The sequence below is a fragment of the Grosmannia clavigera genome, assembly GCF_000143105.1.
Source record: "Grosmannia clavigera kw1407 unplaced genomic scaffold GCSC_97, whole genome shotgun sequence".
In the NCBI taxonomy this organism is placed as follows: Eukaryota; Fungi; Ascomycota; class Sordariomycetes; order Ophiostomatales; family Ophiostomataceae; genus Leptographium; species Leptographium clavigerum.
In genome coordinates, this window is record NW_014040560.1 from 38,927 (window position 1) to 51,012 (window position 12,086).

The 12,086-nt window shown below is 53.6% G+C and overlaps 5 protein-coding genes across 5 annotated transcripts; 2 read left to right on the forward strand and 3 right to left on the reverse strand.

The window, feature by feature from the left end:
* Nucleotides 1-1,419: 1,419 nt before the first annotated feature.
* CMQ_4804 (protein tyrosine phosphatase) lies at nucleotides 1,420-3,619 on the forward strand (the record flags this gene model as incomplete). The annotated part of the gene is made up of 2 exons (XM_014312960.1): nucleotides 1,420-3,250; nucleotides 3,312-3,619. 2 exons carry the CDS (start codon nucleotides 1,420-1,422, stop codon nucleotides 3,617-3,619), a joined length of 2,139 nt encoding a protein of 712 aa, XP_014168435.1.
* A 567-nt stretch (nucleotides 3,620-4,186) lies between these two features.
* On the reverse strand, nucleotides 4,187-5,742 carry CMQ_4685 (protein-vacuolar targeting protein; the record flags this gene model as incomplete). The annotated part of the gene is made up of 3 exons (XM_014312841.1): nucleotides 4,187-4,235; nucleotides 4,299-5,452; nucleotides 5,527-5,742. 3 exons carry the CDS (start codon nucleotides 5,740-5,742, stop codon nucleotides 4,187-4,189), a joined length of 1,419 nt encoding a protein of 472 aa, XP_014168316.1.
* Nucleotides 5,743-6,134: 392 nt separating this feature from the next.
* CMQ_4830 (leucine carboxyl methyltransferase) lies at nucleotides 6,135-9,609 on the forward strand (the record flags this gene model as incomplete). Its single annotated transcript, XM_014312986.1, has 9 exons — nucleotides 6,135-6,179; nucleotides 6,245-6,400; nucleotides 6,538-6,856; nucleotides 6,925-6,948; nucleotides 7,006-8,057; nucleotides 8,139-8,178; nucleotides 8,481-8,737; nucleotides 8,801-9,091; nucleotides 9,160-9,609. 9 exons carry the CDS (start codon nucleotides 6,135-6,137, stop codon nucleotides 9,607-9,609), a joined length of 2,634 nt encoding a protein of 877 aa, XP_014168461.1.
* Nucleotides 9,610-9,612: 3 nt separating this feature from the next.
* CMQ_4595 (tRNA wybutosine-synthesizing protein) lies at nucleotides 9,613-11,298 on the reverse strand (the record flags this gene model as incomplete). The annotated part of the gene is made up of 3 exons (XM_014312751.1): nucleotides 9,613-10,830; nucleotides 10,944-10,958; nucleotides 11,026-11,298. 3 exons carry the CDS (start codon nucleotides 11,296-11,298, stop codon nucleotides 9,613-9,615), a joined length of 1,506 nt encoding a protein of 501 aa, XP_014168226.1.
* Nucleotides 11,299-11,537: 239 nt separating this feature from the next.
* On the reverse strand, nucleotides 11,538-11,960 carry CMQ_4660 (uncharacterized protein; the record flags this gene model as incomplete). Its single annotated transcript, XM_014312816.1, has 1 exon — nucleotides 11,538-11,960. One exon carries the CDS (start codon nucleotides 11,958-11,960, stop codon nucleotides 11,538-11,540), a length of 423 nt encoding a protein of 140 aa, XP_014168291.1.
* Between the last annotated feature and the right edge of the window lie 126 nt (nucleotides 11,961-12,086).

Here is a 12,086-nt window from a genome sequence, read left to right on the forward strand (position 1 = left end):
CATCACCTACAGAACCGAAGCACAAATTGCATCTGTCCACCAAAACTATAGAAATAGTCTCAGAATGAGGCCTGACTTACAGGAAATTGGGATTTCCTATACGGTGCACCCACAATGGGGCTCTGGGCCTCGGACGTTGCAGCAGTCTTACGACGGCCAATATTGCCCTCTGTCCAGAAAACTTATTAATCAGACGTTGAGCGATAAGACGCTATGCCAAATACGCGACCGCGTCAGATATCCGCCCAAAAGCGGGACACGTGTGATGGAGCTGTGCATCGCCATCTGATTGGCTATTTCCCATGCCCCACCACACCCGCTCCGCTCTGTCCAACAGCTCGAGGCCCACAATGTGCTGTATTCGGCTGCTTTTCCTCGATGTCTTATCATTGTAAACCCCCTCGCTCTGCGGTCTCGCCTTGTTCTCGTTGCTTTTTTTCTGCATGCCAGCCATCTGGTCACCGGCATAGTGTGGGCTTCCTGTCCAGCCTCGCGTTGCCCTGCCCTGGTCTCTTCGCTGTGCTCTGTAATACATCCTCGTACTTCTTAGAATCTTGAAATCGAGTTTCTCAGACCTCGCCTTATCTTCCGCGTTCCCCGTCTTCTTCACTCACCAATTTCCTGCAGTGGCTTTGATCTGCCCACTGCCTGTCCTTCCTTTTCTCCTTCCCCCACGGGATAATATTAGAAACCCCCCTCTCTAGAAGTCATGCGGGTGCGGCTTTCATTCGCCAATCCCCCTTCGATCAGTCTCCTAGAACGTTTTCTGTCGTGTGTCATACCATCCAGAGATTCTCTCGCGTAGATGGGTTAATTCCCATCTTGTCTGCCTCTTGCTCTCTCATTCCATCTTACTTATAATTTCTGCCCCCTTCCATCTCGTACAGTTCTGCCATTACCGGCGCCTCCAGTCTGTTTTTCTCTCGTCGCGACAATCCCAGATAAAGAAGCTTTCGACACTGGTATTGCTTCCCTTCGGCCCCCAACTTCTATCACTTTTCGCGCGCTGCCACCATTGCTATCACCGTTCACCTCTTATCTCTTGCCGCGTTCCAAACGCTCACTCACACCCTCCCGTTTCTAACGGCATGTGCGATAAGACGCCTCCTTTCCATCAGGAATCGGGCTAAGTTTCGTATGTTCCCGATTTCTTTTCTAAAGCCTTCCCGAACTCTTCATGCTTCAACTACACTCTTCTGCTGCTCGTATTCTTTGACCTGCTATCCTGCAAACCTTCCGGTTGTCGGTAGCTTCGCTCTCCGCTTTCGGTTTGTGCCGATTTAGTTTCGAGGCATTAAATAGTCCCGGTGCGGCGAGACTGACAGCCAGCCAGACACAACAATCGATCTACTCACCAATTCCTGCTGCCGACTCTGAGCGTCTATGCCATTGTTTTGAGAGCCGCCCTTCTGCATCATTATGACCACGATCGCGTTGACCCGGCCGGTACATCCCCACCATGCCTCTTCGGGTATGTCATCGATCTCCTCATCCATCACCCTTGATATGGAGAAAATGGTCAGCCCGGCGCTCCAACCCCAGCCTCCAGCTCCTATTCCAAACAAGCACGTGCCTATTTGCCCTCCTGGATCCCCACCTCCCGCCGACACTGCAACGACTCCTCCACCGTCTCCACCTGGAAAGAGCAGAAAGCACGGTGACAGGTCACAACGGTCCATCCTGTTCCCGCCTTCACGGTATCCTCGCGCTGAGCATGGCCGCTTGGCCCTCTATACAATCGACGCCGCCGGTGTCGCCTCCGCGTTGGATTACATATCCCGGCAGCCGCTTCCGGACCCATCGCTTGTCTTCCCTTGGTTCCATGGTCTTCACCCGGACAACTCCATGCAGCAGACATTCTTCTCGCAGCGCAGGCGTCTGCTGAGAAAAACACCTGCCTGTTTGAGAGGGGTGACCGTCGTTAAGGCAGATAGCCAACTACATATATCTCGCTTGAAGGGTGCCATTGCGCCTGGTGAATTCATGCAGCTTGAGCCGACTGCCGAGTTCGTTGACGTTGATCCAAGGGAGGGCTTCTCTGTGCGGAACTTTCAGATCCAGGCTGCGAAGACCGCCATGACATCTGATATCATAGTATATGGTGATGATAGCGTCGCGGTCGAGAAACTCGGGTGGGATATTGCAGCTGCCCAAAAACGGTGGAGAGACCAGCATGATCTGGACGGTGACCCGCTGCCCATCTACAATACGTTCATATGCACGGCCACCTTCTCTACCTTCGAAAAAATCCACCCCGGAATTGTGGCTGTCGACTCAAGCGGCCATCTGACTGGAAACGTGGTCGACTTCTTCCACCAGGAAAGACGGGAGATGTACGCCATGACCATGGCCTCTGAAATCTCACATAATGTCTGGCTTGGCCCCTCGCCCCAGCGAGGCTCGGAAGAGGAGCTGCGGTATGACATCCTGATCGAGTGCAGTGACATTGGCCGTCTAAATCCTGACGCTCTGCATGCACTGGCCAACTTGAATTGTCCGGATGGCCAGCCAATCCATCTGGATTTCCCGTCGTCTGGCATTATCCCCCCTCCAACTTGGTCACAAGACGAGGCAGATGCAATCCTGGAAACCTGCAAGTGCATCTACCATCTCGCACACGGCATCACTTTGGATCCGTCGACCCTGACCGCCGATAACGTATTGGGATCGGACAATGACACCGTTGGGACAAACGCACTGGACCCGCTATCTGACGTCCTCAATCTTCGCCCGCGGAGGATACTCATCCACTGCGCGGATGGCTATACCGAATCTACCATGCTTGCAATCGCATATTTCAGCTACAGCACTGGACGGCCTGTCCCAGACGCGTGGTTGAATCTCCATACGACTATGCGACGCAACTTCTTTGCATATCCCACCGACGTGGCGCTGCTGACGGCCCTTGCACCACGCCTCCTCTGTGCTTCACCAGCATGCGTTGGAAAGGACCTGGCAGAGATAACCAACATGATACGGGACGAGCCCAGGTGGTTTGCCAATCTGGACGGCTCATTCCCGAGCAGAGTTCTGGACTACATGTATCTGGGCAACCTCACCCACGCAAACAACCCGGACCTTCTGAGAGCGCTCGGTATCACCCAGATCTTGAGTGTAGGGGAGATGGCCATGTGGCGAGAGGGAGAGCTGGAGGAATGGGGAGAAAACAATGTCTGCGCTGTCCAGGGCGTTCAAGATAACGGGATAGATCCCTTGACGGGAGATTTTGCGCGGTGTCTCGACTTTATCGGTAAGCATATTGCTCCTGGGGTCTGTCCGCCTCTTTCGCTAATCACAAATGCTTTATCTAGAGCGCGGCCGTCGCAATGGTACAGCTACCCTCGTACACTGTCGTGTCGGTGTGTCCCGAAGTGCTACTATTTGCATCGCCGAAGTTATGCGGTCATTGAAGCTCTCTCTTCCCCGGGCGTACTGTTTTGTGCGTGCTCGTAGGTTAAATGTTATTATCCAGCCACACCTACGCTTCGCATACGAATTACTTAAATGGGAAGAGCTCCAGTATCAACTACAGGGAAGCCGATCTGGCATCAAGAGGGAGCTTGAGTGGGGGGCTATTGCCCGCGAAGTTGCCCTCATGAACCAGCCATACGTACGATAGGAGGCGTACCTATGATTTCTCTACCGACGAGAGTTTGGGGTCCCTTTGTTTTGATAATTCTTTGCTAGATCCGTTTCGGTTTACGCCTCTTTTTACGGCATTGGCCATATTTCTTCGGTAACGGGATGATTGTATGACTTGAAGCCATATGGCCTACGAACAGGATATTGATACGAATCTTGGACATAAACAGAATTTGGAATTATCAACGGGAAATAGTACGCGCGATTTGATGACCAAATTGGTATGATACGTGCACAGTACATACATAGTGCACACCAAAGTATTAAATGTGGTGTTCTGCGATTTGTGTGATAATACAGAATCTTCCTGCAGTCGATACTGCGGTTCCAGAACGCAGTAGGAAACTAGAATGCTATAATAGCCACAGCCTGAATTATGTAAAAATAAGACCGCACCTCGACACCAATTTCTCCCCAACGCCTGCTAAATGCGGATGACAGCCCCGTTGCAAGTTGCCGTGTTCTCCAATGAAAATTGAAATTATTAAAAGACGCAACGCATGGGGAAACAATGATGTAGCCAAAGCAGATGCCCCCCCCCCATTCAAGCCCCGTACGAAGATGCATCTAGCCTTTCATCGACATCAAGAATCCTATAGATGGATCTGTTAGTTGTCTGGACAAGAAGGTATGCAGGCGTGGTGCTGAAGACTCACGAGAACTGCTTGATAAGGAAGCCCTCCCCGCCGTGTGCCAAATCGATGTTGAAAACACTAAAGGCGCCATCACTAGTGACAACCATGACTTGAGGACTGTTGCTGCTCATCGCTACGACACTTCTAACTGGCCCTCCAGAGTAGCCGGACCCGGCATTCAAGGCGTTACTGGTCGGAGAGCTGGAAGCACCGGTTTTGGGCGCCGTGTTGGACCCAGCCTTTGGGATTTTGATGTAAGCAAAATCGCGCAGTGGCTCCCAAATCTCCGTTACTGTTTGTGGTAGGTAGGACCCCATGACGCCGGCCACACTCCGGCCCATGATCTGAGATGACCTCCTCAGGATGCTGCCAAAGGAGCCGCTCTGCCTCCTCTGTACGGCCAAACCGCCATCCCGGCTAGAGCCAGGCGTCGGATCCGCGGCATCGCTGCGCGGTGAGCCGGCCGCACTTCCGACAGAGTCGTTTAGACTGTCATGGCTGCGAGACCGGGTCCAACGGTCTTGTCGCGGTGAGCCAGCATCGACGGCTCCGCCAGCCGAGGCCGATCCGCCAGCCGACTGCGGTCCTTGGGGGCCGCCCAGCCGGAAGATGTGCACGGTATCAGACGCTGAGGAGACAGACAGAAGCGTCGAGCTTGTATTGAAAGACATGCTGTATATGGTCGAGGGATATGTGCCTCGGCGGAACTGGTAGAGCTTCTGTCCGCTAGGGACGCTGAACACGCGGATGATGGTGCCGGTCTCGGATGCGGTGGCTAACATTGTGCCATCACTGTTTATGGCGATACAGCTCAAGGGCGACCGATGGGCCTCAATGACGTTGACGGCCTTTAGAGAATGCGTGTCAAAGATGAGGACGTCACCTGATGTAGGCGCAACGTAAGCTGACAGTGGCGGCGCATGTGAAGGGCGTTTCTCGTCGCGGTCCTCGCGGGGCTTCGGGAGGGGATAAGCGATGTAGCAGTTTTCGGAAGACGGTGAGAGACTGCAGATGGCGCCCGGATTTGGCGACGTGGCTATGGTGTAGAGAAGACTCATGTTGGCGATGTCGTATAGGTAGATCTCGTCTTCGAGCACGACAGCAAGGCGCTTTCGGTTGAGGCGGACTGCGAGCACAGCCGAGGGGAAAGTGAGCTCGCAGATAACAGAGGCTCTCTGAATAACGGGCATGCATGTCAGCACGAGCCACAGGACTGCCTCTACTCATCAGCCTCTTGCTGGCATCTCACCTTTGTGTTTTGGATCACCAAATGTCTGGGAGATAGGACCATGGCCACAAGCGACGTTGAGAAGAGCATCTCAATGATCGACACGCTTCCATCATCGCTACTGAATATCTTGGAGAAGGGGTCGGTGTGGTATATGCGGAAGCCCTTGGATGTACCGACAGCCAGACAGCTGTGGTCTTGGTTGAAGGTCACAAAGTTGAGCGCCTGATTGGCCATGTTTGCGACGGCAGAGATGCCACTGGCGCCGTGAGCTTGGGCTTTCAGACGGCCAGAATCCCCAATGCTCTGACGGACAGGACGGTTTGCGATGCAACCCACGATGCGAGATCCGGCGAGGAAAGAGGCGGAGGTGCGAGAAGAGGCGACTACGCAAGCCAGAAAGTCTGGGTGCGAGGGCTTCTAAACGAACTAGCTCGGGTAAGTTGGCCCACTAACCTCTACGGAGTACTCGTAGCTCATAGGCTGGTAACACGTGAATCGACCCACTCTAAAAATATCCGAAAGAGTTTCTTTCTATATCAAGCAGTAGGCACCATTCTCACGAGGCTCAGGCGCTGGCGGTAGAAAAGCGGCAATCCGGCATCCCATCTGCATATTTGGTCGACAACATGCCTGCTCTCCAGGCCAAGGGCCGAGACGATCTCGTCATGGCTGTGAGCATCTGGTCCCGTTTTCATATATCCACCGCCCGCGCAGCTCATCTGACCCGGCTGGCCAGACAAACAATAGCAGCATCGTGTCGAAGAGAAGCGTAGAGCGCATCTACTATTCCGGCGAGCGCGAGTACTACCGTTACTTTGTCAAAAAGTACCAAAGGCGAGCTCCGCTCATAAACCGCGGGTATCACCTTCGACTCCACTTGATTGATGTCATGGTCCGCAATTTCCTTTGCCGTCCGAGTTCCAAGGCCAAGGTGGTTGTCAGCCTGGGATGTGGAAGGCAAGCAGCGACGCGCTCTCGTGCAGCTCTTCACACGGCTGACGATGTTGTAGTGATGTCCTCCCTTGGCAGACCATGTTCCGCTATCCAGAGCACTGCGAGGGTGTCAAGTTTGTTGATATCGACTTTCCCGATGTCATAATTGCGAAGAGGAACATTGTGAAGCAGTCCGTTGAGCTTCAGGAGCCTTTGACAAATCTGGAGTTTCTGGAACACCCTCGTGTTTTGCTTAAAAGTGACCAGTATTTCCAGATCGCCTGTGATTTGCGTCAGTCGTCTGTCATTGGCAAAGATCTCTCGACGCTCGTCGACACTGCCAGCTCTGAATTTCTGTTCGTGGCCGAGGTTTCCATCACCTATATGGAGTTTGCGTCCGCTGATGCAATTATCCGTGAGACCTCATTCCTGACTATTCAAATACTGGAAATGCGACGTGCATACTGACACACCCTTTGAAAGACTGGGCCAGCACGATTGGAGACGGTAAGACAGCTGTGCCTATACCTGGATGATGACTGAGGTTTCTGACATATTAACTAGCTGAGTTCTGTCTCCTCGAGCAGATCTTGCCAGGGGGGCCAGCCGTGCCGTTTGCACAGACGATGATGCAGCATTTTGATAGGTTGGGCACGTCTTTGAAATGCATTCACGACTATCCCACTATAGACTCACAGAAAAAGCGATTCCATTCCTTGGGCTGGCTGGAAACTCGGTGCTGGTCTCTGTGGCAAGCGTGGAAGGACCCCTATTTCCTATGCGCTGCCGACAGGTGCCAGCTAGACAAAGTGGAAGTCTTTGACGAGTGGGAAGAGTTTGCCCACTTTGCAAGTCACTACTTCATTCTCCACGCAAGCAATTTGGCCCCGGACCGGAGTTCTGGCGATGAAGTCTCGGCCAAGAACACCGGAACACCTGTATCTGACGTCAGCCTAAGCTTTTCGCCAGTCGGACAGCACAAAAACACCGGACTGAGGCGATTTGGCGTGCCATTGATCGTCAAGGATGCTCTGGGAGATCCCTGTCTGGCCAATTTATTTGGCATTGGAACCGATTGTCGGCTTCCGTCATACGACGTCTACAGTGCTCGTGGCGAACAGACGACCATTGAGGATGACCTACTTCGAGGAGGAGGGCCAACAGCCAGGACGTTCTCGACCCTCACAGATATTGGTGATGCCGGATATCTGCTGACCGGCGGCCGTGCTTCTCCAGCCAGCCCTTTCAGAGACTCGTGGATCATAAAAAAGGACACATATCGGTGGCAAAAATCACATGATCTTCCGCTGCCATTGTTCAGACATGCAGTAACACGGCTTCATAACGCACAGCTGGCTCTTTTGGCTGGCGGAAAGTCAAGTGCCTCTGCGCTTTTCCCTGGCTATCTTCTTTATCATCCTGCAAATGGGTGGACGGAGTGCAAAGTGGTCAGCTCATTGCGGCCACCCGCACTTTTTGGGGCTGTTCTTTTCTGCTCGGGGAGAGTGCGCGAAAACAGCAGCGCATTTTACGGTACTTTGGCTGGCGGCATGACGGCCGACAACATTGTCTACGATCAAGCTGTCAGATGGGTGATTGACGTGTCTCAGGTCAAGGTATGTTTACAAACGCCTGGCAGAGCTCGGAGTGTCGCTCACAAGTTCAGGAACCGACCATTCGCTTCGAGTCCGCCACAGACATGTTGGCTGCGCATCTACTTTGCCGATTTGGGGCTGCGTGCGTGCAAGTTGATGGCTGGACCGTGCTTGTAGGAGGCATCACTGACGGCGGGAGCGTGCTGGAGGGAAGCGAAATATTGCGATACTGCGCCAGTGAAGATGGCAAAGAAGATGCCCAATACTTGGACTATTGCAAAAAGCTCGACCCACAAACTCCTCGGCCAGTTTTAGTGGGTGCATCGGTCATAGGCACTGATGATGGAGAGGTTGCCATTGTCGGAGGCGGAATGACGTGTTTCTCGATGGGCTCCGTATGGTCAAAAGGCCTGTATAAATTCCACGTCTGTCCAAATGATATAGGCGCAGGAGCCTCTATGGACTACGTGAAGACTTCGTCCATTGTCAACGATAAGTCGAGCATAGCTGCTGGACCAAAGGCGCAGACAAAGCCTACAGAGACCACACCCATTCCTCGTCTGAAATTGGAATCAAAGGATCACTTCGCAAGCATACTCCAGGCCGGAAAGCCATTTGTATTTGAGGGTCTTAGCATCGGATCCTGTACGGCGAAATGGGACACCGACTATCTGGCCAAGCATGTAGGCCCTGGTCGCAATGTGAGTTGATTGATTTCATGGCTCATAGTTTGCTGCTCCAAGTCGCTCACAACTGGACCACAGGTTGTTGTTCACGAGGCATCAAGTCCGACCATGGACTTTGTGTCCAAGAATTTCCGGTACACAACCCGGGAGTTTGGCGACTTCATCCGCGATGTGGGCATGGGCAAGCAGCTCTACCTTCGGGCCCTCTCAGCCAACCAGCCTTCAGATGTGCCAGCACGACTGTATATGGACTATCCAAGCCTCTCGGACGACTTCGTTCTGCCCCCGGAGCTGGAGTTCGCCCGCGAGAGAGTTCACAGCTCCGTGTTGCGCATCTCTGGCTCTGTCAATATGTGGCTGCATTACGATGTAAGTCTGGTACTAGGCTAACCCATATATATGCAAATAATCGATCTAATGGCGAGTAATCTTTCTAGGTTCTCGCAAATGTATATTGCCAGGTGCAGGGGTCAAAGCGCTTTTATCTCTTCCCTCCTTCCGACGTGATGCAGCTCGGATTCGGACCCGGTGCATCCAGCTCCAGTATCGACGTGTTTTCATCTATAGCAACCGGATCGCTGACTGACTGTCACCCCTACGAGGCCATTGTTGGCCCCGGCGATGTTTTATTTATTCCACAGCTGTGGCTGCACACTGCCAGCCCTCTGTCCACAAGCAGCGTTGCTGTGAACGTGTTCTTCCGCGACCTGGAAGCCGGCTACTCTCTGGGACGTGACGTGTATGCAAACAGAGACCTGGCGGCGTATGAGAAAGCCCGACAAGACATATCCAAGATATCGAAAATGTTCAGGGGCCTCCCCCTCGAGACAAAAGAATTCTATGTTCGACGAATTGCGGACGAGTTGATGCGGAAAGTATTAGAATAGGCTTCAGGGATCGACGCCAGTTGTTGAAGCAGCGATCGGCTTCTGTTTCGGACCAAAAAACCTGCTTGCGACCCATCGATAGGCACTCCAAACCTCATGTCCAACCTTCTCGTTGTGATCTCTGGCATATTCCAAGCCGCCCGGCCGGAGACCTCCTGGAAGGAAGCACCACACAATGAATATGAAGCTAAGGATGGCCAGAACGATTGGCTGTAGGACCTGAACGCCTTTGCTTTGGGCAATCGCACCGACGGCAAAGGGAAAGACGGCAGCGCCGCCGCCACCGAAAGCTGCTGCAAATGCGATGGCAGAGACATGGTAGTCGGCTGGGAGAAGCTTTGTAGCCGCCACAATGGCAGCCGGGAAGAGAGGGCCTAGTATGAAGCCAAGAAAAGCAACGAAAATGGCCGAGGCAACAAATGAGGGTACAAGCCAATACAGCAACTGCAAGACGATACATAGCATCAGATAGATGGTAATGGCCAGCTTCTCTCCAATGCGTCCGGTGACGAAGCCCAAGACGATTCGGCCAACTGCAAGGCCGAGCCAGAAACCGGTCACGGTCAAGCCTGCAGCAAAGCTCTCGGCGCCGCGGACATTCAGCATAAAGGAAACGACCCAACCGCCGAGACTGACCTCGGCGCCGACGTAGCCGAGGAGGAACACCGCCACGGTCCAGGTGATGGGTTCACGCAGAACGTGCCTGGTGGTGATGCGGCCTCCTTCGGCAGCCGGTTTGTAGCTCTCGCGATGCACACGACCAGTTGCCCCCCAGAAAGCCGTGATGGCAAAGACTCCCTCGAGGCCAGTCATGCCGATCATCAGGTAGTAAAAGGTGTACCATGGCAGGTTGCCCTTGGTCACCATGGCGGTGGCGATTAGCGGAGCAATGGTGCCACCGAGACCGTAGGCGCCGTGTAGAAAGCCGAGCAGCTCGTTGGCATTCTGCATGTTGCCTATCCAAGCATTCCACGCGCTGTCTTCCAGGCCATTACCAAAGCCGGGGAATAACAGCATGACTGGCAGCACGGCAAAGGGTGGGTGGCATGCCATGGGAACGTAGCCGATTAGGCGGCCAAGAGGACCCAAAACTGCGACGGCAACTTGGCCACAATGATGATGGATGAGGTTGTTGAGAAGGGCAGCAATTATGTAGCCAAGGAATGACGAGAGAAAGAGAAGGGATATGACAGTGTACGAGACCTTGTAGTACTTCTCCATCTAGACCGTAAATCGCTTAGCATGCATTGCTATTTGAAAGCTGCGAGGCTGTGAGGATACATGGGTGCTGGGTGTTGGGATAGAGTCCAGGATGCTGACCAGTTGCTGCTTACATATGGTATTAGAGCCTGTTCACGGGTGTCAGCGAGAGCGTTGACGCGAGTGGGAAACGAGGGCAAGAGCGGAAGAGCATACGCCAACGGCAGCATCATTCATTCCCATGACGACAAAGGAGTAGAGTGTGGAAAAGTAGCGGAACATGTTGAGTTTCGGATCGTTCCATCTCTGCAGAGGCTTCTCTTCCCGCGATTCTGGATCTGGAAGATGAGCTTCCTCATCCTTGGACGTGGAGACGGCAGAAAAGGCAAGCTGCGCGTGAGATGACGACTTCTCGCTGATATCAATCGTCTGGCGGGCAAAGGAGGCTTTGTTTTTGCCGGCGAGCTGGATTTCGAGAGAAGGCTTCATGACGTGGGCGTTACTGCAGCTTGCGCAAGAGATGGCAAGACACACAAAACTGCAGCAGAAAAGCGGCCACGCAGGCTGTGTAAATAGTCATAATTACAGTTTAAAGCAATCAGGCCAGGCCTTACGTCGTATATAGTATGCGGGCCGAGTCAAATGCGGAGACACTACGACGTCGATTTGGAGGCCGGCGATCGGATGTGGAAGATAAGAGAGTGGCTCTACGGAGTAGCTTCCGGGGTTTAGCCGTCAGGCACCGGATGCACGTGCTCTTGCACTTGAGGGGACAAAACCCGTGGAGGCCGCACGAGGAAGAAAGCGGAAAGGCGCATGACGGGACTCTTGCAGCTCGACTTGGCACTCGAATGAGCCTCGTTCAGACCGTCCCGTCCGGGTCCAGCAAACAAATCCACAGACGGCTGAGGTGCCGAAGAGCGCCTGTGAGAACGTCTTGGGTCCTTGGTCGTCTGCTGAGCAGCAGCTTGGTCTGATTGTTTCGAGGGCTCCCTCCACAACAAGCAGCACAGCCCCGCCCACAGCTGCAGCTGGTGTGTGTGGAGAGGGGCATGTTCGAGCAGCAGAGCGATACGCTTGGCCTCCTGACCCCTGCCAGCAGCTGCTACTATGTACGGAGCATGGATGACTTGCAGACATGCTTTGGCCATTGCAGGCTTAGTGCAAAGGGTCCTGGCTGCAAGGCGATGACTCGCCGTGCCTGCACTGCCGGTCTATCTCGAGCGCATCTGGCTCTCATTGGTGGTCAGCCCACCATGTGACGACACCCTCTTTTA